The sequence below is a fragment of the Protomyctophum parallelum genome, assembly GCF_964188405.1.
Source record: "Protomyctophum parallelum genome assembly, chromosome: 3".
NCBI lineage: Eukaryota > Metazoa > Chordata > Actinopteri > Myctophiformes > Myctophidae > Protomyctophum > Protomyctophum parallelum.
The window spans coordinates 31351647-31379166 of record NC_139698.1 but is presented as its reverse complement, the minus strand read 5'-3'; the positions used below and the strand labels follow the sequence as shown (position 1 = coordinate 31379166).

At 40.3% G+C, this 27520-nt stretch overlaps 2 protein-coding genes across 3 annotated transcripts; one reads left to right on the top strand and one right to left on the bottom strand.

Moving 5' to 3' along the window:
* The first annotated feature begins 5724 nt into the window (after positions 1-5724).
* On the top strand, positions 5725-9128 carry LOC310855482 (Krueppel-like factor 10). Its single transcript, XM_083760504.1, has 4 exons — positions 5725-5841; positions 6254-6410; positions 7489-8491; positions 8701-9128. The coding sequence occupies exons 2-4, from the start codon at positions 6336-6338 to the stop codon at positions 9000-9002; spliced, it is 1380 nt and encodes a 459-aa protein (XP_083616630.1). The 5' UTR covers positions 5725-5841; positions 6254-6335; the 3' UTR covers positions 9003-9128.
* Positions 9129-10103: 975 nt separating this feature from the next.
* Positions 10104-24011, bottom strand: LOC310855439 (antizyme inhibitor 1-like). Of its 2 annotated transcripts, none has more exons than XM_083760453.1 (12): positions 23887-24011; positions 20988-21110; positions 17957-18167; positions 17671-17844; positions 17230-17402; positions 16946-17080; positions 16451-16532; positions 16148-16222; positions 15671-15836; positions 15323-15438; positions 14970-15190; positions 10104-13030 (listed from the first exon to the last, which is right to left on the bottom strand). In XM_083760453.1, exons 3-12 carry the CDS (start codon positions 18056-18058, stop codon positions 12916-12918), a joined length of 1359 nt encoding a protein of 452 aa, XP_083616579.1. In that variant the 5' UTR covers positions 18059-18167; positions 20988-21110; positions 23887-24011; the 3' UTR covers positions 10104-12915. The 2 variants fall into 2 exon arrangements, with proteins under 2 accessions (XP_083616579.1, XP_083616578.1); XM_083760452.1 differs by lacking the exon at positions 23887-24011 and adding an exon at positions 22614-22852.
* Between the last annotated feature and the right edge of the window lie 3509 nt (positions 24012-27520).

Here is a 27520-nt window from a genome sequence, read left to right as displayed (position 1 = left end):
CATACATTTTCCCTTCATTGTCAATGGCGTTTACAAAACAAACATTGAACTAAAGACCTAACACTGAACCTGTGTATAGGAGGGGCTAGCGCCCCATAAAAACGAAATGGTCTGATGATGATGATGATGATGATGATGATGACGACGATGTTGATGATGATAAATATAATTATTCTTTCATACAGAAAATGCAGTGCTTTCCATCAACAAAATCACATAATAATGCATTATGAAATTAACATGAAAACCGAGTGCATATATGTAAACATAATATACAGAAATGAAGGGTTAAGATTTTTAATTTATTTGTATTTTGAACGCTCCTATGTCCAGCTTTGCGGGTTTGTGTGTAAACACAAACATTGAATACCATTGACAATGAATGGCCAGCTTTGAGTGTTTGTGTAAACACAAACCTGAGGGGGTTATTCTAGACTATATATCCCACATCAAATATGTTACAAAGTCCGCCTTCTTCCTCCTCAAAACATTTCTAGACTCAATGTTGAGTGAGACACTCAATTTTGAGTGTTTGTGTAAACACTGCGTAACACAAACATTGAAGACAAAGTTGAGGAAGCAAATTCTGATGAGATGATGTATGATGATAAGAGTGCCCCTCACTTCACACAGGTGTGATCTTTTCCCCACAAGCACTGTAGGCCTACTGCATCCAACACAGTTTCTGGTTGATTGTGGACAGTTCTGAACCTTTTGTGTGGAAATTATACAAGAAAACATGTTTAAACCACTGTTTAACATGGGAAAACCTATTTTGGCATTTTTCAATATGTTCGGCCACTGGGATTTCTGGGATAATGTTATTTTTTATTTATTTTTATAATTCAAAATTTGATTTGTTTTTCAAAATCGTACAAGATCTAGGTTCAGTAAAGCAGCATCAACATTACAAACCTTACAAATAGCCAGTCCAAGAAACATAAAAGTTAAAATGAAAATAAAAAAGAAGAAAAATAACAGCAAGGAAATTAATGTTCATTTAAGGTTCATATACATCCAGAATTCATCCCATGTCTCTTTCATTTTGCTTTCTGCATTTATTTGTTCTGGGGACTTTCCAAAGACCCAACAGTATTCTGGCAGCGGTAACAAGTCCAACCTTTATAATAGTGACATTTTTAGATATGCCAGGGACAGCAGTTCTGTCCCCTAATACACAGAGCCGCGGATCCCTGGGCAACGTCAATCCCACCCATTTCTCAAGGAATTCCAGTACCTATACACCAGAAAGGGTATACTATGCGACAGTCCCAAATCATATGCATATATGTGCCCATTTCTTCTTTGCATTTCCAACATGTGTTATTAATATCCGCTATTCCCATTTTAAGTAATCTAGTCGGTGTCAAATAATATCTATGAATTATCTTATACTGAATAATTTCAGTATAATTCCACTTCCTACATTTGCTATAATTCTTCTCCAATGCTCATTTTCAACGTCAACCCCCAAATCATTCTGCCAAATCAATTTGAGGCTGTCACAGCAGTTCTTTTGACATGTTGTAAAAAACAGATGCAGTATGAGCTTCATGTGGTCATTTTAGATATTCAACTAGTGAATTCTCAACAGTATCATTCAAGAGTACTTCCCAGACAGTGTCTCATTTGTAAATATTTCCAGAATGTACCATCATTTTCAAGGTCAAATTTCTCTTTTAAATAAATCTGAGTAAGTTATAAAAGCTCCATTTTCAAATAGATCACCAATAGTATTAAGCCCTGCTACTTGCCATTTTTTATCTCTGTCTTTTTTATAATGTTATTATTGACATATTTGCCTTGCATTGGTGTATGAATGTGTGCGTGAAATGAATGGGTGAATGTAAAGCGCCTTGGATAAAGGCGCTATATAAATGCACCAATCAGTGTGTGTGTGTGTGTGTGTGTGTGTGTGTGTGTGTGTGTGTGTGTGTGTGCGTGTGTGTGTGTGTGTGTGTGTGTGTGTGTGTGTGTGTGTGTGTGTGTGTGTGTGCGTGCGTGTGTATCCAATAAAAGTGTTTGACGTTTTACACCAGCAGATGGCAGGATTTACTTGTGTCTCTTCTGTTCTGATCACAAGAATATGATAGGCCATGAAATGACCATGTAGAGAGAAATATAGAAAGAAATAGTCCTGTAACTGGACGAGATTACCTGATTGCATGTTTTGAAGCTTTTCTATTCCAACACATTGGTACAGTGAATTTGAAAATATTTATTTAAATATTTAAATAGTAATTAACAGTCTTTAAATAGCAACTTAAAATAAAAGAATGATCAGTATTGCAGATATGTATTTTTGGAAGGAAATATATATTGAAACAATCTGTGCTTTCTCATACAGATGCCACAAGCCATGTGGTTATGCCAACACAAAACAATAAAAAGAAAGAAAATAATAATAATCCTGACAAAACTAGCTACTTCGAGGAAACTTTCTATTTGCTATCTGCCCACAACCCCGGGGTTAATGAAACCAGTTATATTGCTCTGCAAATCCCCATCCCATATTGACACAGTGTACTCAAACAAACCTTTTGAAATCGCAGAGTCTATTTTTAGGAATATGGACAGAGGGTCATCAGATGTAGTTAAATATGGGTGCAAAAGACTCGCATGCGGGAAACTACCATGTCACTGCACGAAGGTTACTGGGTTTTTAGGTTATGGACTAAAATAGTTTTTATTATCAAAGGGGCAAGATGAGAAGATGCTTCCAATAATTAAAAGCTTTTTATAGTGAGTGAATATTTCAGACTCCCAATGTATGAATAAATAGACCATTGTAAGTGCTTTGAGCAAGCATACATCAAGCGCTATAAAAATACAATCCATTATTATGTGTCACCGTTTTGACAAATTTGACATTGTGAATTGTTGCCATTAGCCTTAGTTTCTAGATCAGAGTAACAGAGTCACCAGCTCTTGTCACTCATGCCTCCACAAATATGACTTATTCCCAGTAAGGTAACATGATCACTACTGAGGAGTAGGGCTTTAAAATAAGTCCTCTCACTGCTGGCTGTGACGTATTTTTACAGGCTGCGCAGTAGGCAGGACATACCAGCAATGTTAAACTCAATCCAACACTTTCTCTCAACACTGGGTCAGTTGAGGCCTAAACACCCACTGCCATGACTACATCCATTAAAAGATGCTGACATGCTGCAGAGCTTAACGGCTGGTGTGGCTGCTGGCATGGTACAGTACATGAACAATGAAGAGTGATGATAAGCCTTTCCTGGCTGAGAGGCTATTAATTTTGGGAGCAGAGCCATTAGCCCATTACAGAAAACAGCATTTCAGAATGTTCTAATCATAAGCAAGCCCACCCTGGCCTATTGTATTATCTGCCCCTGCAGTGCCCATTAAACTGTCAATTAGCCAGCATTAGAAATCTACTTGTAGTGGAGAGATGGGAGAACAGTGACAACAGTGGTTCAGGGGTAGAGCGGCCGCTTAAGGTTCCCAGTTCTCCCCCAGAGTATAGTGTCAAAGTGGCAAGACGCTGAACCCCTAATTGCTCCCGATGAGCAGGTTGGTGCCTTGCATGGCTTCTTTTGCCATCTGTGTAAAGCACCTTGGATAAAGGCGCGCATAAATGCACCATTTACCATTTTCTCTGTCAACACAAGTTTCTTGTCCCAAACTACTTATCATTTACTGTACATTTCCTATATCAATCATATTCCTATCAATCAGTGTATTATAGAAAAGGTGCATAAATACCACCTGCCTGCACAGAAACTGGCTCCAGTCTGTGTGTATTAGTCCATTGTCAACAGCATGCCTTTTGTTCTTCTTTTCTCTCCTAGGCTGGGGGGTCTAGACAGCTGACACTGACTAATCCACAGGGCTGCATGAGGCCCCCGCTCTACCTTGTTCTGTCCAATGGACTGACCCTTACCCGGGTTACCCCTACTTTCAGGCCTTCTTTTTTTTTAATGTTTGTTTTTTGTGGCTTTCGCCTTTATTTTATGTTTGTTATGGAGGGATAGAGAGTAGGCTGACAGGAAATGGGGAGAGAGATGGGGGGGTGACATGCAGTAAAGGCCGTCGGGATCGGGAGTCTAACCCGCGGCACACTGCCATACTGGATTACCAGCCAAGGTGCCTGGACCGCTGAATCACGGCCCAAGCACCTATGTAGGATTAATGGACAGAAATGTCATACTCATACCGCTCAGCTGTACGCAGTCATAAATAAAAATGTCTGCTTGTAACTGCTCATCAAATGGCCATTCAAATTATTCACCAACAGGGCTGCAATGTGATAATTATCTTATTTTATTGCACACATTGAAAAGAGCCTCCTCAGAAATGACATCTTGCTGTCCCTCACTGAGTCACTGTAGAGGGTATCTGCGTTAATTGTCAGACTAGCTCAGTGTCTTCGTGTACACCTAAAAATCACACTTGTGTGAGGTGAGGGGCGCTCTTATCATCATACATCATCACATTCTGGTTAATCACAATTGGTGTCCTCACTTTTCTGTAATTCCGGCCAATCACAATTGGCATCTTCACTTTTCAATTTTTCTTTTGAGGTACAATATCGCCTCCTATGTCAATCAAATCATCGCTATGATTCACACAAACACACAAAGCTTGGCATAGGAGGGGCTAGCGCCTCTCAAAAACATGTAGCCTAGGTGTCCATAATTTCCACCGACTCCCAGTGGATCTTGCCTGTGTTAGTGTGTTGAGCCAGAAGTGGTTACTCTCACTCAACCTCACAAAGCTCTCCACCGTGGCATTGTGTTTGTTCATGTTGTCACCCATGATGCAGCTGACAATGGCGGTGTCATGTCATCGTAGAACGTCTGTAGGTGACATGTCTCAGAGTTGACAGGAAGGGTAACATAACAGCACTTTGCCTTGGTGTGCACGTACAATATTGACATAATAGAGACATAATAAGCCAGTAAGACAAGATAGCTAAAAAAATCAACAGTGGATTGATGATGGATTGATGAGCACAATTCAAAAGCTTTTACTGTTGTTGTTTTCAATGTGTTGTTATAACTATAAGTTACACAGGCCCAGGATTCTAACCCGGGTATCCCACATGGAAAGCCAACATCTTTCTTTACCACTGGAATTTCTATAGACTGGAGGAGATGTTAGAGTTTTACAGTAGGTCACCACTCATCAGGCTGAGTTAAGGTCACTAAGCAATAGGCCTATCCCCTTCCCATTCTGGCACAAACTAATATTTGACAATATTAGAGAAAGGAACCACACCAAGGTGGAAAAAATGGTGGTGTTGTTCCAAAATAAGTGGTGCAAGACAGAGGCTCAGTTATTATACATCCTCTTTATTTAAGCTACTAATCTTTGACAATAAAATTAATAGTTAATATTAGTGTTACAATTACAAACCTGGGGGGCTGTTGCTGAGACTCTTAAGTATTGTTTTGTCATGCACATGGACCCTTAGAGTATATATATACTCTATGGTGCGACCCTGTACCGACTGACCCTCATCGAAGGATATTATTTGTCTTGTCACATGCTGATGCGGTTGTGTACCATGCTGTCTCCATGATCCCATCAGCTTCTGATCACGCACTCATTCTGTTCCCATTGGTCCGCGCTTAACACACCTTTACCCCCGATTGGACAATCGATGAGACAAGCTTATCGTTTCCACCTCATTTGAAACGAACTGTTACTGAATGTATCTTTCCTTACTATCCTGTAGGATCCCAACAAGACGCAAAGTCGCCAAGACAAGTCATGGTAGCTACACGAACAAACATAGGCTACTAAAGGCTAGGCTACTCATGTTTGCGGTCGCCGACATTTATTTTACACCGTTCAACGCAACCATATGATGTAAGTAAAGTAAACAGTTTCCTACATATTCCAAATTAATTCACTTTGTAGCTTTAATTGGACTGTGGTCCTTGGATCTCATCATCTAAGGCAAGCTATCTATCAAAATGCATTGCCGAAATAAATGCATAAAGAGCCTAAATAAATAAAGAGTTTATCTATGTATTTATTCATAACCTAGTATAAATAAGTGCTGCCTTATTTAAGGCTGTATACATTTGGCATGCTGGATACTAGAATGGTCTATTACATTGTTATCTTACATATATTCAAACTATTCAAGTTATTTAGTACAAGACGCACAGTACAATAATAATACAATATGTGATTCTTCCATATGATTTATTTTAATTTTATAGTAACATTACGGCATAAACATAATTTCAGTGACGGTGTTTTATGGTCAACACAGGAAGGTAGGACCACCATGAACGTTGAGGGGCTACACAGAAGCATCCAGGTTGAGCCTGGTCCATGATTCAAGTTCAGAACCCATGACTCCCTCATCTGACCTCTCAGAGGATGACTCTCTATCACCAAGCTCTGCAGAGCTCATGCATTCGCCCATGGTAAATAATCTATAAATAACCTTTGAGGTGGTTTGACAGGTTTTGCGAGAGAAACAACAAACAAGCAACCAGTTGTATCTTTATCTGCTATTTGACATCGCAATGCGTTGTGATCTTGTAGGTCTGCTATTTAAAAACAACATCTTGAAGAAAATGTGAAAAATATTTTTAAAACATTTTAACAACACAAATGTATGGGGGTCACTGGCATAACATATTTTCAGATAGGGGTCTGCAGACAAATACATATTAATTAGAATAAGCAGACAAGGTAACACTGCCATGTCTGAGTTGCCATGTCAAGAGTGAGGCCTGACATCCCCTCTGTAATGAAATGAGATCTATTTTAGCTGCACTTGCTCAGTCTCTCGTCTCAGTCTAACCGTGCTGCTGCTTCACTATTTAGATTGCAACCATTGTGGCTACAATCATCGCTGCTGTTCACTATTCTTGCATTTCATCACCTCCACCCCCCACCTACACCACACCTGTAGGCGCTGATTCTAGATTTCCTCTGGCTTGAAGTTTACTAATATCATCACTCCCTGAGTCCCTGCAGTCTCATATACTGTAGTGTATACTGTATACTTGGTTAGACCAGTCATTAGTCCTACAACCTATCTCAAACCCCCCCCTAACCATAACCTCCCACAGGGCAGCACACCTAAACCTAACCGTAACCCTCTACCAACCCTTAACGCACCCCTCACCAACATTAATCCGGTCGTTTTAACACACCCCTCACCCTCACCAGCCTTAATCCGGTCGTTTTAACGCATCCCCCAACCTTATGTCTAACCAATGACTAGTCTAAACTAAGTATGCCTCCTGTATCTATCTCCCGTATTTATCTTCTAAATAAATCTGTTTCATGTGTGAACTGTGTTTGACTGAAATTAATGACATTTATCTTTTGACAGCTGAGCTCACTGTAGTCCAAAGTGTTTCAGCAATCAGTATGTTAGAATACTGTGTAGGCCAACAGGACCAGATCCAGTAGATGTCATAACCAATTTTTTGCTGACTTATATATGAAGTGATCATACTAATTTTCATGTTCACATCTATTTCATTTTAGTGTATGACACCGCCATGTAGTCCAACCAACTTTGAGGCTACCCTCTCAATGTTAGGAAGAACACCACAGCAATCAGTGCCATCTAGAAATCAACAACAGAGCTCAGTGCCAATAGAAGAGACACATCTGCAGGTACAGGTGACCACTATTCAGTCAAGTTACCAGGCCACCAGTGTGATCCGCCACACTTCAGATGAACACTACTCCAGTAGCATCAATCCCATCTCAAGAACAAAGAGATATACGGCAAATGGCTTCAATACTACTTCAGACTCTGGAGATAGGCTGACTTGTACGGACTCTGAGGAGAATGCTGTTATGCGGTCTGGCTGTCACATGGCCCCCTCACAGCCCCATTATAATGTGACTGTGCCAAACCCTGCTGAAGCCTGCCAGACCAAGTTGAATCTTCGATCAATTGATAAATCCAGTGAACCTGGACATGTTTCTCCTATTCCAGCTGTCACTGCGAGGGTCTCTCCTCTGCCTGTGTATTGCAAAACACTTTCTTTATCACCTGCTCCGGCCAAAACAGCGTTCACCGACAGTATTGTACATAATCCTGTCATGCCCAAAACTGCTGGTCAGCAGCAAAATTTGCTTCCTGTTTCATCTACATCCGCTAGTATGTTACACAAACCAGTTATGGATATTAGTTGGTGTCAACAACATCAACCGTGTCCAACATTAGCACGAACAACAGTTTGTCCTCAGGTGGTCCTCTTGGGGACTCGGATAGCAAAGGGCTCAGTAATGTTCCTGGTCCCTCAGCCCACTGTCCCCACTCACTCTGTCCAGCCCTCACTAGTGACACCTGGTGGCACCAAGCTGCCAGCAATTGCTCCTGCACCAGGGTTTACCTCTGCAGTTAAAAGAAACAACCTAATCAGCCTATCCCAATCAGATGTCTCACGTGTACGTAGTCACATTTGTCCAAGCGAGGATTGTGGCAAGACCTATTTCAAGAGTTCCCACCTCAAGGCCCACATGAGAACACATACAGGTGAGAAATTAAATATTATATGTAGTCAAAGGTAAATGTTTCTTTTCTCCGGAGTCCGTAAATGCCTACTCAGTCTTGTATTTGGTAACAGGTATTTTGGCCTAATGGAAAAGCAAAGTCAATACAAAACAAAGTAAATGTGAGACCTGCCTGTACTGTATGTAATTCTGCCTGTATTGTAATTCTGCTTTGCCCTTTTGTCCAAACAGGTGAGAAACCTTTTAGTTGCAAGTGGGAGGGTTGTGAAAGACAATTTTCTCGTTCTGACGAGCTGTCTCGTCACCATCGAACCCACACTGGTGAGAAGCGTTTTGCCTGTCCTATGTGCCTCAGCCGATTCATGCGTAGCGATCACCTGGCCAAACATGCCCGCCGACACCTGGCAGCTAAGAGGACACCGTATTGGACAGTGCGTGTTAGTGACTCTGGAGACATCAGCAACGTGTGTGCTCCACACTGTGAAACGTGGCTTGAACGAAGACTTTCTGACCCAAGTGATTGCTCTACTTAAAAACATGCCAGACAACTGTGAAGCTTGAAGTCATAATTAGTTGGCTATGAGGATATGATACAAACATATGTATATGCGCCATAGTGGTGGTTAATCTGAAACACTGAAAATATTTGCACACCAACAGAGGCGGACTCGGTCACTCGGAGTAATGAACTTCATCAGGCATGGTGAAGGTTGTATGATTGTATACCTATAGTAATAATGCATTTTTGTAAGTGAAATCAGTGTACAGGACTTGTTTTGAAACATCAAAACTGACTTATTTTACATTTTATATTCAACCTGTCAGCAGCAAGGCAAGCTCAGCTTCAGTTTGATACAAAATAATTACAACCTGCTGAACATTGTAATATTACTGTGAAATCCAATTCAGAATAATTCCTTTAAAGTACATGTTGATTCACTTTTTATCAATGTTCAGGGCAGCAGCATGGTTGGTTAACGGACTAAATGTTCTAGTTGGGCTGCTTGGGCATAAAAGAGAAGCATATAGGGCTGGTCTGGACTGTTCACAGTAAGACAAAGGTTAAGTTTACATTTCCTCAACGTTACCTCAACTACTATAATTACTTTAACGTCAAATTTCAGCCAATCAATTTCAATGATAGTTTTATCAAACCTTTTATTTTATATGACGTACAGCTGTTCAATCTGCATCACCAAATACTGTAATACATACAGTATGTAAAAGAAATGTGTACCATTGCCAGGTACCCTTTTGCACAACTCTTTTCTTACTTTTCTTTCTATGAAAGTGATTTTTCTATGAAAGTGATGTTCAACTGTACTGTATCTCTATGCTCCTAAATACAGAGGCATTTGTCTGACTGAACTGGTTGAATGTAGGTATATACTATACAGTATGTCCATTAGCCTAGTACTAGGGGAGTGATGTACTGTAACCATCTGAAATCCTGTTTGTTTTGGCTACAATTCAGCATTTCAAAATGATTTAGAACCAGGACTTATGTTTAGCACATCAGGTATGTAATATAGGCAGACATGAACTCACAAGACTTGTTCCACCTGACAATGTGAATATATGGTAGAACTTAATTTGATACCAGAATGCATCTAGAATAATGAAACAAAGACGAATTCACAATACAATCAATGAGGAGTTTAATACTTCCATAAACAAGCACAGCTACAGATTCATAACAGAACATTGCCTGTCATTTGTCATGCCTTGGACAAGAATTGGGAGACAAAATCCACAGATATGGTACACACATTGCATGTACAGACTTGTACAGTCGGTAAATAACACTTTTTCAACAATAATTGTTGAAGAGTAAATGTCTTTCACCACAGTACAATATATATAAATTAACAGAGCGAAGGTAAGGCTAATAATATAAAAGTCCAAAAAGCAGGCCTTCCTCATTCAAGAAAAGGTTGCTTCCTCAACACTTCCTCTATGCTTTCTTAATCACTTTCTGTCAAAAATAATAATCTTGTCTCGCTATGAAGAGACAGGAATCTCATGCTTGTCCTTCAGTAGTTTTGGCGCTAGCCAAAGCAGCACTCGGCACTTATAGTGTAACAGTCATATCAAAATTTGAGAGGAATCATGCTGCTAATGATGATATAAACATGACATTTGATGTGGTTCTCCAGAGGGTTGTTTCTCAATTGTTTTTAACATGAAAATCTAAGATGGTGGCCATTTTACTAGATGGCCATTAAATCAGCCTCTTGAAGTTGATTTCTTTCATAGTTGTGTGTAGTTGGTCAATTTAAATCGGATGGGCAACCGCCTCATTTTGATCTACCAGGTGATCAGATTGGGCTATTGGCATAAAAACTCGCTCCCAAAATTAAATTCATATTAAATGATTTACTTATTCTATACTTGGAGTGGACTTGTACTTTGCTAATTTTATATTGGAGCCACACAGATATATATAATATTCTATATTGAAATGTTTTTGATCACCGATTGAATTATTGAATGAACGAATTTAAATGCAGGATTTAAACCAGTTTTATTTGTCTTACTGTACCACTTGCCATTTACATTTCTGACTAATGAAGTATTCAATGTTGCATCACAGGTTACGGGTGTAAACAGTGGGTGAAAATATTTATCTCCATTGTATCAGCTTACATTAGCAGAGAGTGAGACATATCAGTATCGCCATTCACCATACATGTCAGAATTGCATATAACGTTTTTTACAGATAAAATGCTAGGGGTAATTTCCAGCAGAATACATCACTGTTCTCCACTGTTTACAATACTCTCAGCATTGTGTGCAGCACATCTGTCTGTGCAGGACATCCACATGGCCATGCACCCCCTGGGGGACCCTGGAATCAGAGCAACTGTACACTGTGTACACCTAAGTGTTCTCAATGTCACAGTGAAGAAATGGGGAATGGCGGGAGTAACTATGACTAAACCTAGACAAATACCTTGTCATCTACTTAGTGACAGTAATAGCTCCCCATAACCAACACCCCACCCCTACACTACCCTGTGCTTGCCTGAATGGCTCTATATAGCCCCGCCACTCGCCTTCACACCACCAGTTTGTGAATACAAATGCTGATACATACAAATATCGGCATTAGGGCCTTGCTGCAATGCTGTGTGTCACTCCCGATCAACACGGATGATTTTATACACGCACCAGATGATCACATAATTTGATATTTCATATGACCATAATTGAGATTAATATCATTATCATTCCCTCATGTTAAGTCTTTATAATTTAAAATAAAAATAAAATAAAGTTAAAGCAATCTTATTTTGTATTTTTATTTCTTTAAGTTTATTTTCCTTAGTGAAGTGAGGTGTATGGAGTTAATATTATTAAGAAGCCTACATCTATTCTATAGTTGTGCTTGTGGTGAAGCTTGTTGCAGTACAGTGTAATTGGACAAATGACGGACGGATATGCTTGGGTGAATGCATTTTCTGTGTTTTAACTTTTCAGCTCACTTGACAGCTCACAGCAGATCGCAACATGACGTGAGCTTGTAGTCCGTTAGTTTCCGCAAAGAGATTTGTTATAGAGGGTTAGTACAGATCCCTGCTTAAAGACAAAAGGAGACCATATTGTTCTTTCATTTGATCAATAAGCCCAGGAGAACCTAGCCAATTTTCATGGTTCTATCATAATTAGTACGATTTCTTTGCTATTCGCGCTCCACTATTGGCAGAGAAAACACTCTGAAACCACAGTTAAGTGGTGAACACTGAATCATGTGCTTTCTACAGCCTCCCTACCAGATCAGACTGCACTATTAACAGATAAATAACCCAGGATCATATCATGGCCTTGCCATCTGTTAATCACATTGACTATTTGCTGCAGCAAGTGGATGAATAAATGCACCTCCATCTGTGCAGCAGCAATGTTGCAAGCATCCATTTAAAATACTGAATAGACTGGCTGATTATAAAAGCATTAGCAGAGTCTTATCGCACAACAAATCTATACAACCAATAAAATCATAAATATACATAAATATTATTTTTTTTCCAAGTGAAGCATTCAAAAATGTTTCAAAAACGGTTATTTGTTTAAATAACTTGCTCCACTCAGAGATGAACATCTTACTTGACAAGACTGGCAACAGTAATGCAGATATAGTTATAATACATGTTTCAAATGTAATTCAACTAAAATCAACTGTGTGTGCACTGTATGCATGTGTAAACTGCCATGGGATACCCAAAGCTAAAAGTATGATTCCACCTTTTATGAGTCGTCCATTTTGTTGCAATCTACCTACTCAGGCTATTCAGACTAGTCTATCTAATTGGGGACTACTAATTCAACCTGGTCCCAGCAACACAAGCTCAGCCGGCACCATTCAACAGTTCAACCCATGAGAATACAGATAAGAGAAGACTGGCAGCAGCAACCAGAAACAGAAGTTTAAAGCATTGGTATCACTACGCAGGGACAGAGAGGGCAGCCTCTGATTGGCAGGAATTGAGAAAATAAGGGACCAATGAGAACTTCTTCAGCGTGATTTCCTGGGTGATGCCAGTGTCCTGCATCTCAAACCTAGAAGAAGAAATCAAACAGCGTGAGAAAAGGCTTGCAATTTTATACAGATTAAATTCTCTTAACACGTCTTAAAGGGTAATTTGTACCAGAAATGCACCAGAAATGCACCAGAAATAGCCACTCTACACTACAGTCAAGCAATCAAATCAATGATAATACAATAATAAACTAGAAAAAGTGCCCTTCTGGGCACAGGTCTCCACCAGGATAGGAATGTAGGACATTGCAGCTTGCCTTCATCTGGTGGTTGGATAAAAGGGCAACAAAAGTAAACTAGGGAGTTGGCATACAAAGTTATCCACAGATCCGTGCAGTTAGAGGTAAAAACACTTTTTGGCCAGTTATAGCGCCACCTTGAGGCTGAGTTGAAATTGTTCATGTGGCATTTCGTCCTCTGCCTAGTGGGAATGTGTGTGCACAATTTCACGGAAATCACGCGATGTGTTCATGATTTGCAGCATTTTGTTTGAAACTGAGCACTCCTGTGAACTTTGGAAGCTAATCTTAACCAATCAGGATGGAGTCTGAGAAATCTGAAAGACCGGTTTCGTTGAATGGCTCTAGAGAGACTGTGTACCAATTTGCGTGATCTTTGGACAAAATCTGTAGGTGTACTGTGCAAAAACTTGTTTTGCACAAAGCGGCCTCCTGGTGGCGCTATAACAGGCCGTTCTGGAAAGTTTGGGGCAGAGGTTCATCGTTGGCATCCAGGGAGTGTGTGTGCAAAATTTGGCATCGACCGGGTTAACGGTGGCCGAGATTAGCTGCTCACGGACACACGGACGGACGGACGGACGGACGGACACACACACACACGGACGGACGGACGGAGTGCAAAACATACTCTCCCCCCATGCCTTCGGCCTGGTGGAGACAATTAGGCATTATAATGACCATACTAGGCTAGGCTAAACTTCCGCTCGCTCGAGCGAGCATGGTTCCTTCAGTGAGTTTGAGTAAACGGCGACGCCCCCCAGTCACACACCCCAAGGCTCCTAGGGTGTGCTCGTTTTACCCCGCCGGCTACTACTAGGGCAGGGCGAAAGTAGTAGGGCGGGGAAAGCACTACCCGCGCGGGCGTAGATTTACCTTCTAATACAAACACAAATCCCAATTAAGCCAGCTGCCTCTGTAGTCTAGCTAGTGGACTACTACGCCGACTTGCAATCTATGCTTAAGAGTTCAAGTCCCGCTGCCACAACGGCAGACTTTCTTTATTCGCTGGACATTAAAACGACCGGATTAAGGTTGGTGAGGGATGCATTTAAAAGACTGGATTAAGGTTGGTGAGGGATGCATTAAAACGACCGGATTAAGGTTGGTGAGGGATGCATTAAAAAGTTTTTGTATAGAGCTGCGTGACTCGAGACGGGAGAGCAGCAGCAGCTCAGTCTCTCTCTCTCTCTCCGTTTCCTTTCCAAGTTCCCTCACACATCCAGCGTCACAGTTTCAACTCAAGACAAGACATGAAGCCAACTCACATTGTCCATTATTTGTCCACACTTTGCAAAGTAAAATCCACAGGGTGTAGCATTAGTATTTAGTAGGCTGTGATAACCACCACTATAATGAAGAGCTGCGCAGCCCAAGCCAGGTAATTAATAACACCAGCCAGCTGCAAATGCTTCGGTCTTGATAGTGTGTGTGTGTGTGTTTCACGCAGCAGGACACGAATTCAAACCCTTACACTAAACTTAACGGCGCAACACATATCGGCAACGGCATGAGCCGTCATATTAATTTATGATGCATCTTCTCTATTATTAAGGTTATTGTAGCAGCCGGTCAATTTGTATTGGGGTTGGGGAGGGGGGCACGAAACATGGCCAAAGCATTTCCGGGGGTCCCCAGCCAAAAACATTGAGAACCCCTGATCCATCATTCACACACATTTTAACCAATTTCACATTTTCAAGATCAACACTCATTTCCATACCAGTCTCCAGAAGAAATTATGTAATAGATAGGCGGTGCAGGTGTCTCCGATGGCATGATGGAGATGGGCTGACCCTGATTGTAGACTCCGGCATTATCAAATAGAAGCCAGTCCGCAACACTGAGCTCAGGCAACAGACACTGCTCAACCACCTGATCCATGTCATCGCCAGACGGACCCCACAGACTGCTGCTGAAAACTGGACCATTCAGGGCTGTGCTCTAGTAGTTGCGCACACAAAAACAGAAATTACTTATTTAGGCTCAATAAAGGAATTAAAAACACAAATAAACATGTGAACAGTGGCAAAATTATATTCTAGTCAAAAAGCTTGGACACCGTCACCAACCAACCTTGTGAACAGATGGTGCTGGAATCACAGTATCAGTGAGCTTGCTGGCAAAACACCCATACACTCCCTCATTCACGTGGTACTGGAACTCTGGCTCATCATTTAGAGATGGTTCATCTACAATACATTTGATGGAAAGAAATTAAGATTTTTTAAGAAATCTAGTCCCTTTTCTATGAAGTCAAGCTCTTTCTTCTAGTTAGAATAATGTGAATAGACCTTTTTGTTTTGTGAATAGACCTTTTTGTTTGAGTAGTTTGATTATTCCAGACAATATTAATCACTTAATAAGGACTCTTCACTTAGGTTTAAGCACTTTTGAAATATCATTCCACTTCTTGCCACTAACCATGTGCCTGGTCCTGGCGATCTCGTGCCACCACATCTTTGGAGATGATATTGACAGCCAGAGTGAATGCAGCAGACACAAAATAGCTGCCAGGCTCAGCAATAATGGACACACCAGAGGACAGAGGGAAGTACAGGTCGACCATAGACATGACCACATTATTAATCTGGAACAGAGTAAAAGAAAAGTAGTATACCGAAGCAAATGTTAAAAGAGTTGAACTACTACGTGCTTGTCATATAAAGGTTGTAAAAGTAGGCTACAAAAATGTGATACCTTTCTCACACATTCTATTGCGTGCCTAAACCTCAAAGGAATCCACTGAGTGAGAGCAGGCCTAATACATTACCAAGTTTAATAACAGTCAGGCTTTGTTGGAGCGCTAATCTATTCTGTGACGTCCAACATGCTACACCTCACTGAGCAAGGCTGGCCTGGTCAGTGTTATGTAAGGAGCAAATTGAAACACACACTGACCTGTTTCAGTTGTTTTTCTGACCTGCTGAAGCCACCTCCAATATCCAGGATGCTCATACAGAAGCCCATATCCTCCTGAGTGTGAAAACAATGTGTTAATAAGATTGTTAAATTTGTTAATCATCTAAGGTGGGAGCGATACTGTGAGTGGTGATAAAGTCTCTGGGGTGACTCTGTGCTTAACATTATTGCCATATATATTGACATATATTCAAGGATTTCCAATTTTGTGTAAACCCTATATCAAGCTGTAGAAATGCATTGCAATAAACTAGCGCACGAAACAAACAAAACCTCACTTACACCCATGTCAAAGACACAACGGGCATCTGAGACAGCATGGACGTACGCCTGGTCATCCTCACAGGAGCTGGGGATATGGAACCTTGAGACCAGAGCAGAGAGAATGTTTAGACTTTATTCTAAGAAGAGAGTGAGTTGCCATATAGGCTTCCAAACAAATAAAGCATAAAAAAGAATAAGGTCGCTAGTAAGTAATTTGGTGCCAAGTTATTCACAAACATGAAAAGCGACTGGACCCCCAGTAACGAACGGCCCTCGGCACCTGGTGTGCAGTGGGCTACTTAAGGCTAATCAGATATCGTGCCATCTAGGTGCGATTCTGACTTAGAGAAATTCAGTCATAAGCGACGGTAGCTGGTTGCATCGCCCAAGTGGCTCCTCCATCAAGCACCAAATGCCTGCATAATAGGTTAAGACTTAATGTTGGTTCTCTTCTTCTACCTGAAGGTACAAGCCACTGTCAAATCTATCACCAGTGAAGGCAGCAGGCCTCACCTGACGCCCACCACCTGGACACCCAGCTCCATAGCACTCTCTAGCATGCGTCTGCATTCTTTCAGGGAACAGCCAAATGTCATGCTTGTTTCCTCTGCATGGTTGGACGCTTCTGTTGAAACCTGTAGCAGCAGTCTGGAGAAGAAACAGAGAAAATGTGAAGATAGAAAGAGAAGACAGATCAAAATGTTCATGTATAACTACTAGTCGGGAAATTTCTGCTTGAAATAGCTGACAACTTGTGAATGTGATTACCCTCCCCAACAACATGAATAAGCACCTACTTGGCATTTGGATGGCAACGAGAAATCTTGCGTAGTTCTGCTTCGTTGTCACACACGAGGAGGTCAAAACCATTTTTAGCAGCATATTTAATCTGAGAGAGCTGTTTGCAAACTCCACTGTAGATAATATCTTCAAGTGGAATACCATGGCTCTGCACCAACTCCAGTTCAGACTAAGAAATATGGAAAAATATAATAAAAGCACAAAATAAATGCTACTTTAAATCAATGTAGGTGGAGTACTGAGGAGTTGGTACAGATAAATGCTGTACAATACAACCCAAATTATTGATACTGAACATCAGGTGGTGCCGTTTATCACAGTCTTGATTTTGGCTAAACAGTTAAGATGTAGTTTTTGGAGCACTAAAAAAACCAAATTTGAACATAATGTAAAGAAGCGTGATGACACAAGAGTAAGCGACACTAAGATAGGTATACCTTGTTAGTACACACAAATCCAGTGCCAAGAGCCGCAAGAACTTCAATAACAGCTGGGCTGCTGTTGCATCTGACAGCATAGAAAGGCCGAATCTGGGCCATGTGAGTTCGCCAGCGAACATGCTGTCTCATTATGACTCCCAGGTCTGCTACGAAGAATGCCTTCTTCTCAGCCTGGGGAAGAAACACAAATGGCATACAAGTAATGATCAATTAAGATAAAAATCCATAATATCTAAGGAGCATATCCAGGGCAACGGGTGAGTGTGTTAGCAATGCTCATTACCATGGTTTGTTCATAAATGTGATTGTCAATCACTTCACTGAGGGCAGTGCCTCCCTCTAGGAGGCCAATGGAATACTGTGGTTCATCAGCAATTCCTTTCATCTTCTCAACAGTTTTCTGCTAATCCAACAGGCATAAAGAATATGGCTAGTCCAAAGTCGTCTTTCTTGCTGCCACTCGAGCCCCTGGGGTCCTAGACTTCTGCAACAAACTGTACAAGAACAAAAGCCAAGTTAACATTATACTCAACAATATAGAGGCAAAATGTCTAAAACAAATGGGGCGATGCATAATCACTGGTGTTCAGTTTTCCTTTTCATCAGCAGCCACCTACAGTATATGTCAAACATCTCTAATCACATTCAGTGATTATAAATGTGACACAAGCCATTTTAAGTGAGCAGCCAATCAGAGCTTCAAATGGATGCCACGTATTAGGGCTGTTTCGTGGAAGAGGCCTATTCATCCAAGCAGCCACTGTGAAAACACAGACTCTGGGGCACGGGGTTCGTTTATTTTACCATCAATTACTCCCAACAATCAGCAATAATCCAAGAGGTGGTGACCCGTAAAGGTTCGTTTGATGGCATTAACCACTTCACAATACTGGTGGCAGGGACTCCAGGGAGCCACATCTCCACTTTGGACAATGTTACACAATGCATGGGGGGGGGGCACAGTGGTCTGCTCCGGACCACATGTGAAAAACTGCATTATTTTGTGAGGCTCACTGGTGATACAATGTGTGTAGATAGATGGATTGCCTAGAGAGCCTGGTGAATGGCAGACTACTGTCTGGTGACGAAGGAAGGAAAGGATACTGCTTTGATCAAAAGGGCCACAGTTGGGAGCAAAATCACTGGATAATGAAGTCACAGAGACAGCGCTGTGACAACAAGTAGAAACAACTCCAAATTTGCCCAGCAGCTGCACTGATACTAACATAACATTGCGGAAATCTGCAGGCTTAAATTAAGCACACTCTCGAACCATAGGTTACTCAAACCAGGACAAGGTTCAAACTTACGTCGGTTTTATAACCAACCAAGGGGTTTTATGCAATTTGGAAAATGACTAACAATTCTGCTCATAGAACTTGCCTCTTAACATGGGAGCTGGGGTTGAATGGAATTTAATTGCCTAGTTATTATTACACATTAATAAGGCATAACACTCCACCAGGAACCTTATTTGCAATGTATTTAAAATTACACAAAGTGAATCTATCTATATATAGGCTATTACTGACATTGCCTTCACTGCCTATTGCTGGATCAAAGTCAGGACATGGATACAAAAAGACCCAGGGGGTCTACTTTTACTGCCAAAAATAGATCTAACATGCATCATCATGAATTAAAGTCGGTATAATGTTATTTTAGTCTCCAACGCCATCCTCCCAACTAGAGGTGCCGCTGTAAGTCACTGTTTGATAACCTCTGAACTCAAATGGTTCACTTCCCATTCGTCATACTTCCTGGGAATTCCCAAGGAAGCTCTTAGAAGGAAGTGAAGTGGTCACGTGACTGGGCTGCGCCATGACACTTTCATGGACACTTTCATGGGAGCCAAACTCACACCGGTAGTGCAATGAATACATGGCAGTGAATGGAGCCGGCTGGACCAGCTCATAACAAACATTATACATGAACGATTGCGAGCTTTGTCATATAATTGGTTCAGGAATATGAAAGAAGACATAAGTGATATCACACGTTTTTTCCGAGTGGTTGTTTTTCGAGACTTAATAACTATTTATTTTTATTGAGGTATTTATAGAAGAGCACATAGTAAGTTTTCTGCCTGGGCTGCTCTCTGCTCTTTGAAAAAATAAATCACATTAAGTAGTATGCACATCAAAAAATAAGACAGCCTAAATAACGTGTTATATATATTATTTTATTTTCCAGAAGCGATCACTTTACAAAAGGTCTCAGTCATTCATAAATAATGTTTGTTCATGAGCTGGTCACTGAGCTCTCATTGGCTCCAGTGCATTCTGCCGAACTTCCGGGTGTAGTTTGGCTCCCGTGAAAGTGTCCATGAAAGTGTCATGGCGCAGCCCAGTCACATGACCACTTCACTTCCTTCTAAGAGCTTCCTTGGGAATTCCCAGGAAGTGTGACTTGCCACGTCAGCTAAGAAGACCACCCCGGCAATAGGGGTCGCCAATATTACCATTTTATTAGCCTATGAACCCAAAATGAATTGCTTCCTATGTCATTCTTGTTTTGTTTTTCATGCCCTATATAATGTCATCCCGGACATTTGTCCGGGGGAGAAATTTTCACGATGCTGTTCTTGTAAAGTCTGTTCTGCTCCCCAGAACATATAATGGTCAATATAATCTTTTGAAAAGTATGCGCTGACTGCTTGCGGACCTCCTTATTGCGTCATGTCTTGGTTATTTTTCCTGCTGTAAGTAAGTCTACTCTTTTCCTCCTTAAGTATTGCTCTTCCCCTCAAGTATTTATCTGTAAAAGGTTCATTTATATAAGATTATAGTTTATCAGTTTAACCTTATAACATTAAATATAAAGTTTAAATATGCACCTTGTCTAAAAAGGTTCTACAATCCTTTACAATATATTAATTTGGACTTGAGTACTTTTACCTGAGTACATTACTAGCATCTCCTCTACCGGAGTCTCCAAGATTTATTAGCTTAGAATTCAAAGGTTATCTAGGCAAACATGTATTATAGTGGGCCGGCAGCGGTTCACAGTATATGTTACTTAACCCCTTAGTTTCCAAAAGCAGCAGTAAGCAGGCTGCATCTCCAAACAATTACCCTATGGCTATTAGACATTATCATGTCCACCCTCAAAATAAATGTATGTAACACACACACACACACACACACACACACACACACACACACACACACACACACACACACACACACACACACACACACACACACTTCAGCAATGTATATTCAGTGTTGCTTGCCAAAAAGAACTTGCAGAACACCATCATACTAAGGACTATAAATTAAGCTTTCACCTGCCACCAGTCCCAAACTACTCACATGGACGAGTCCTATGATGGAGCTCCCCCAGTATCAGCTAGGATCCCACGGTGGCTCGGCATTGAAGTCAAACGGCTCTCGGTAGAGAGCCGCCCCTAGGCCCTCAGGGTAGTTGTTGTACACCTGCAGACAGGACAGAGGATTTCCATACAATTAGTTCAGTATTCCAAGAAAGATTTAAATAGGTTTAGTAAACAGAAGCCAGTTGCACCACCTCACACTAAGTTAAAACTTCGCCTACTTATAGCTTACACTGTCTTGCCGCCAGCATTAAATCGCGCATTGCCAAGGTTTTATCGCGCGTAACACTTATTTTGAGGAGCCAAATATCCGTAATTACATGTTACAATGACAAAATGCTGTGTGTAGTGTCTTGACCAGTTGTTCTCTCGCTGTGCAGAGAACCTGACCACCTGACCAACCTGACCAACGGCCGATAGCGCCTGCTATCGGCCGTTGAAAAACCTTGTTTTCACCAGAAACGACATTCATTGCACCGATTTTTTTTAACCAATAGGGGACATGATTTGTTCCGGATTTTCATAAAAAAAGTAAAAACATCATGAAATCATGATTTGTGAAAAAGAGCTTGTAGAACGTTTTCTGTGGCACATTTCACATGGTGACCTGGCTGTCAGACATCTGACAGGTCACCTGGAGAGTAACAAAGGAGTCTTAACAGAGTGTAAATCCCTGCTCTCCTTTAAAACCACAAAGTGCACTTATATGTTGTTGCAATTTGAAACTAGACAAAGTATATATTTCTGTCATTAATTGTTTCAATGAATTGAATAGGCCTACATAAGGACCCCAATGGAAACAAGCAAGAGGCTTTCTTGGGTTTAAATCCTCTTAGCAGACCTTGTATTGAACTGTACTTCCCCCTGTGTAAGTACAATAAACTTGTATTCAATCAATCACACCCATAATGTCAGAACATATAACACCCAAACAGTTACAGTAGTGTCACAGGTTTTAGTAATTTGTACTGTCTGTATCCCAAGCACTTCCTAGAATATATATTATATGGTATGGAACATTGTTGATCAATTAGATTTCCTATTTGGTTGTTCATTTACTAGAAAATAAATGCCAATGCTTGATACCTGCCCTATACATCTTAGCCCCTGTCTATTTGAATAGATAATCATTAAATAAATATGAATATAGTGCCAATATGCCACGTGAAGAACAACTGTGAGCATATAACAATATACAAAAAACTGGAAAGCTGCTTTCTTCAGTATTAAAACTTTTGTAAACAAATGTTTTTTTTATTGAATACAAAATACGGTAGTCAGGAGTCCAAACAGATTGCTGCTGCCCGCCTGCCCCAGTCTCATACAATATAGAAGCACTGTTGACATAATGTCATGCATTGCCAACTAATTTAGAATCTAGTAGGAGTATGTTAAGCAGTGAAACATAATATAGCTAAATAGCTAGCCAAACAACAACGATGTTGATCGGTTGGCCTATATTTGGAAGCCACCATAGCCATATTCTAAAGTTAAGGTTTGTCGTCTGGTTTGCCACCTTGAAACATAACTGTGCATTACATTACGAACACGCTAACTATACGCTAACCACCGTTAGCCACAACAAGCTAACGACGCCGTTACTTACGAGTATTGGAAACCCAAAAGTGGGGGTGGATCGCTTTTTCGTTTTAGGCGGAATTTTTGAAGACTAGTGTGATTATTGAAGGAAAAAAAGGCTAACTCCCATGGACGGACAACGCGTGGATCTTTATTGCTGGACGACGACGAGTTTTCGATGGAAGCTCCGCTGCATTTTCTATTTAAAAAGACGAGGTTATCCTCGAGCTGATCGCGCGCGTGGAGGGTTAACGGTCGGCAGCAGACACACACATTAGAACGATGGGTGGGTAGGGCTTGGAGCTGTCAAAGTCGAGAAAATGGTTACTCGCGTTAATCTCGCCCAAACTGGGATCAATGCGCTTTGCAGTTTGTAGATCCGGTGTCGAGTGGATACGGAAACAGTTTGTGTGTGTAAACTAAGTACCAACTACAGTAGGCGGGCTCTAGTCGGATCTGAGCACTGAACGGTAATAGTAACCGGCTTTCCACAGGTACTGCGGAAAGCCTCTGCGATGGAATGAGCTTTTTGTCCATATTGTACAAAAAAAAGGAAAAACTCCAAAACAGCCTAATATAACTTTCTCCATTTTGTTGGGTAACCAACTTTATTATTCCTATTATTCTTATTATATTTTTTTATTACATAATATATAATTCTTATTATATATTCTTATTATATAATATATTATTTTTTAGTATTTGGCATTTTTGTAACTTGTTTTGTTTTTAATAATTGCCTTTTTTACTCCTTCTGGCTCCCAGCACCTGCCTACCTACATTTCATACTGCAAAGCCCAAATGGGAATGCCAAGAGAAATTACACGTAGCCTATACTTTCACCATCGTTCTTCTGTCAGCGTTCAACGTCTGTTAAAATGTTCAAGGTTTCCTTGTGTGCATGCAATAATCTGACATGATCTTGAATAATAATAATAAATCACACCCGTGTGAAGTGAGGGGCGCTATATTAAAGTCTAACTCAAAACATTAAACGCCAACAATAAAGAGACAATGTGACGTAATGAGGCACATTATGACTACATTTCCCTTCATTGTCAATGGCGTTTACAAAAGAAACATTGAACTTTAATTAACATTAAACCTGTGTATAGGAGGGGCTGGCGCCCCTCAAAAATACACAGATCTTATCTAGACTATCTGAATAAACATCAGTCCTGCTAGTTGTTTAGGTGATTGACTCAATTCACCATAGTTTAAAAAATGTCATTCTCAAATAACAATTGAAAAAGGTAGGCCAAGTGATTCTGTAGGTATCCAAATTAATATCAATATATTACCTGGGTTATGTCCTCATTGTAATATTCATGTCACTGCAATGTCAGAAATCTGTCCAGAAAAGATCACCACCAAAACTATATGTTTATCTTCCCAAATTCCAGTATTTGCAAAGCAATAATCACAAAGAACATTATTGAAAGCATTTATCTTCAAGTTCAAGCTCAAACTGGATTTGACGTCCTTTGCCCTTGTGAGTTTGAGTAGTTTGCTTTTCTACATGTCTCCCTCCTTGCTATTGGAGGAGGAGGGGGCCAAAGAGAGTGTTGTGTCAGTGTTTCAAACAGTGGTGGAAACTAGGCTGGCTATACAACAATAGTTTACTCGAGTACGTTTTTTGTTTGTTTGTTTGTTTTTTCCCAGCTGCACAGAAAGTAGCCTAATTAAAGACCCATGCACCATTACTAACTGAAACATCAAATTCATGAACACATGCAGGATAGTACTAATTCATTCAACACATTATGATTGTAAAATAGGATAGATTAATTTCTATGTTTGGTACTATAACTTCTGTAAGTATATTTGATGCTAGGAATGTCCCGATATGGTATGGGAAGTTCACCCCAAGGTTGTGTATATATCCTGTAGCTTACACTAATGATTGTAAAAGTCAACATGCCGACAGACACATCATCACATTTGCATGGTGATTCTTGTTAGTCTTTTGGGCGATAGTGAAGTCAGCCCAGTTGTAGATGATTTTGTCTCTTGGTGTGAAGAGGCATTTCTAAAATTTTATGTCACAAAGACTAAAGTCATGTGCATTGATTTTCGATCCACTAGCTCCTCAGAGTAGTGTCATAAATGGCCAAACAGTGGGTAAATTACAGACAATCGTCTGAAATTCGATTCCAATACTGAAATGGTGTGTATAAGCTAGTCAAATTTCAGGTGGATAAATCATTGATAATTTTGTTCTACAGGGCCTTAATTGAGTCTGTCATCTCCTTTGCTGCCATTTGCTGGTATGGTAACCTTTCTGAGTCATACAGTATATGACGAGCAGCAAAAAGCATCATCTATTAGAGCAGACAGCTCTCAGTCTCACCCCTAAACCGGGAATATGAATTCCTGCCTTCTGGCCAATGGTTATGACCGCTGCAACCAAAAACAATAGGTACAAATTCTCATTTATACCTTCCTCCATTTGTGCCATCAACATGGGAAGCAGGAGGAGGTAGCTGCTAGCTGCTTTAGTATCAGGGGTTGGTGGGGAGGATGGTTGTAGTCGCACATGGTTGCACTTTTGGTAGTAGTTGAGCAGCCAGTGATCTTGTCCACTAAGGCACCATTTGAAATAGACTATTGTTGTCAAGGAACTGTTCTGTGGGGTATTGGAACATAGTCTCTGACAAGAAGACTTTTTGCAGTTCATAACTGCAAATGGTATGTGTTGTGAAGATGTATAAATCCTTCACCATGTCAGATGGGCACAGCTAAGGGAAGAAATGCACAATGGAGCTGTTTGTTTTGCCCATAAAAGTATCGCTTATGGTCCATTGTAAATACTAGAGAGGGAAGGTCTCTCCCTTGGACCACAACACAAAAGCTGTTCCGAGTTTTGTGTCTGTGCTCTCCGACTGTAAATGAGAGTATGTATATGTGCAGCCTATAATCACACATAGCATCTAAAGTGGCTTCCAGTAAAGCACAATGTTTGATTCCCATTGTTTAGATCATAATAGCCACCACAGCCACTGGGTACACGCTCAGACGTGTGTACCGCCCACTGTGAGGGAAGTAGGGAACACACTCCAGTGACTGCATTGTGCAGCAGGAATTCTCATTTGCAAACATTGCAAACAGATTACATCAACACACAGCTTCAGAAAGTCCTTGAGATGCCGGGTGAGAGTCTGACCAAAAGAGTTTAGCTGGCAATCACTTTTGAAGAAATAACCAAACTCCATGAAAACTGCTGGACTGTGGTCAGTTATTTTGAATCAAAGCTGAAGACATACTGTTTGTTTACCTCTTACGGACGTTTTCTGTCTATGCATATAATTTTAGTTACAGTAGCTGTCATTGGCATAGATGTGTGTGAATGGGTTAAGCCCACCATTCATTATTCTGTTACCCAATCAGTGTTAGTGTTCAGCTTGTTGTTAATGCACAGAGTGGTCATACTCTGGTGTTCCAGCTCTTTTGTATTTGCCAAAGAATGCTGCTAAGTAAAAAGAAGTCTTTGCTCAGACTGAGCTGAATCTTAAGCAGGGTTAAATAAAGACATTGGCTGAGAGTGATTCCAACAAATGTGTGAAAGTAAAATCCCCTGGGGTGTGTGATTTGAATATTATTTTCCATAGACAAATGCTTAAGATGTTTTTTCTTTTTAAATACTTTGCTATTTTAAAATATTTTTGACACACAAAAGTCATTAACAATTGTCACTACTTTGGCTCAAAAAATATGTCTTACTGCTAGAAATAAATTATCTTATAGATAGGCTATAAGGGCTTTCCCAGTACATGTCACTGGAACAATAGTATTAAAGTGGTTGAGAGATAGAGTACACCTGAAATGAACCTGAAACAATGACACATATCTTAAAAATGTCCCACCTCTAACCTCTCTCTCCCTTTCTGCAGAAACTGATGACTGAAAAATGAAATATGATGATAAGCTCATAACATTACTCTATGTCAGTTGCCAAGGTCATTGTAGGCTACATGGGTTAATTTAATATAAGAGCAACTAATTTATGATCCGGAAGATCCCATAAATCAAACTAAACATCGACCACATTTTGTATATTGTTTTCTTATGTTTTGCAAGAAATTTATATACTGAGTATGCCTGAATGTCCACACGTGTGTTTTGTTGCTAATATGTCAGTATGCAGACTCAGATGGACTATGTTTAGAGTTGGAACATGTGATATACAAAATGATAAGTAGAGCATTATAGCACCATCCTTGGCATACACATAGCAACAAACAATTTTAACAACAAATTTGTGTTTTGTTGTTTTGGTCAGCAAATTAAAGGGTACAGTTCAGTTTTGTTTAAAAAAAAAGGGGGGAAACAAAAAACTAAACTTAGAAAGGAAAGTTGATGACAAAATACTGTCCAAAAATATTGTTGAATAATTGTTGAATAATAACCTAATAATAGCTCAATAGCCTAATAATTATCATCTTATTATTCTGTTTATTCATTTATTTTTTTCATGCACCTGTCTGTAATTCTATTTAGTCATAGCTCTTTGGGTGTGAGAAATGAGATTACAAATACAATTAATCATTATTATGTTATTACATAACAGTCACCTTTTAAATGTTTATCTTTAAATGCACATTATCAGAGAACTTTTAAGGTATTTTGGAGTTGTACAGAATGTTAACTTTTAGGAGGTTGGGTCAGAGGGGAATACATCTTGTTTGAACCATATTAAATTCCAGTCAAAGGCCGTCATATTTTATACAGATGATGAGATGAATGAAAACAACATTTGCCCACTATTCTGCTATTTAATTTTAAACAGTAGGCTGCCTCAATAGGCATGTGTGCTCTGTGTCTGAATCTGATTGGCCCATTTCCAGCCATGGGCAAACTCACCCTGATGTTTGATCTCTAGGGTCGGCTCCAGGCAGACCAAGCATTGTGTCCCAAACAATGAACCCCAGACCCACT

Coding starts and splice junctions, on each gene's coding strand:
- LOC310855482 (XM_083760504.1), top strand. CDS start 6,336: ATGACTCCCTCATCTGACCTCTCAGAGGATGACTCTCTATCACCAAGC. Junction 6,411..7,488: donor AGCTCATGCATTCGCCCATG/GTAAATAATCTA, acceptor ATTTCATTTTAG/TGTATGACACCGCCATGTAG. Junction 8,492..8,700: donor CCACATGAGAACACATACAG/GTGAGAAATTAA, acceptor TTGTCCAAACAG/GTGAGAAACCTTTTAGTTGC.
- LOC310855439 (XM_083760453.1), bottom strand. CDS start 18,058: ATGAAAGGAATTGCTGATGAACCACAGTATTCCATTGGCCTCCTAGAG. Junction 17,403..17,670: donor GATTTGTGTGTACTAACAAG/GTATACCTATCT, acceptor CATATTTCTTAG/TCTGAACTGGAGTTGGTGCA. Junction 13,031..14,969: donor ATAATTTCTTCTGGAGACTG/GTATGGAAATGA, acceptor TTCTTCTTCTAG/GTTTGAGATGCAGGACACTG.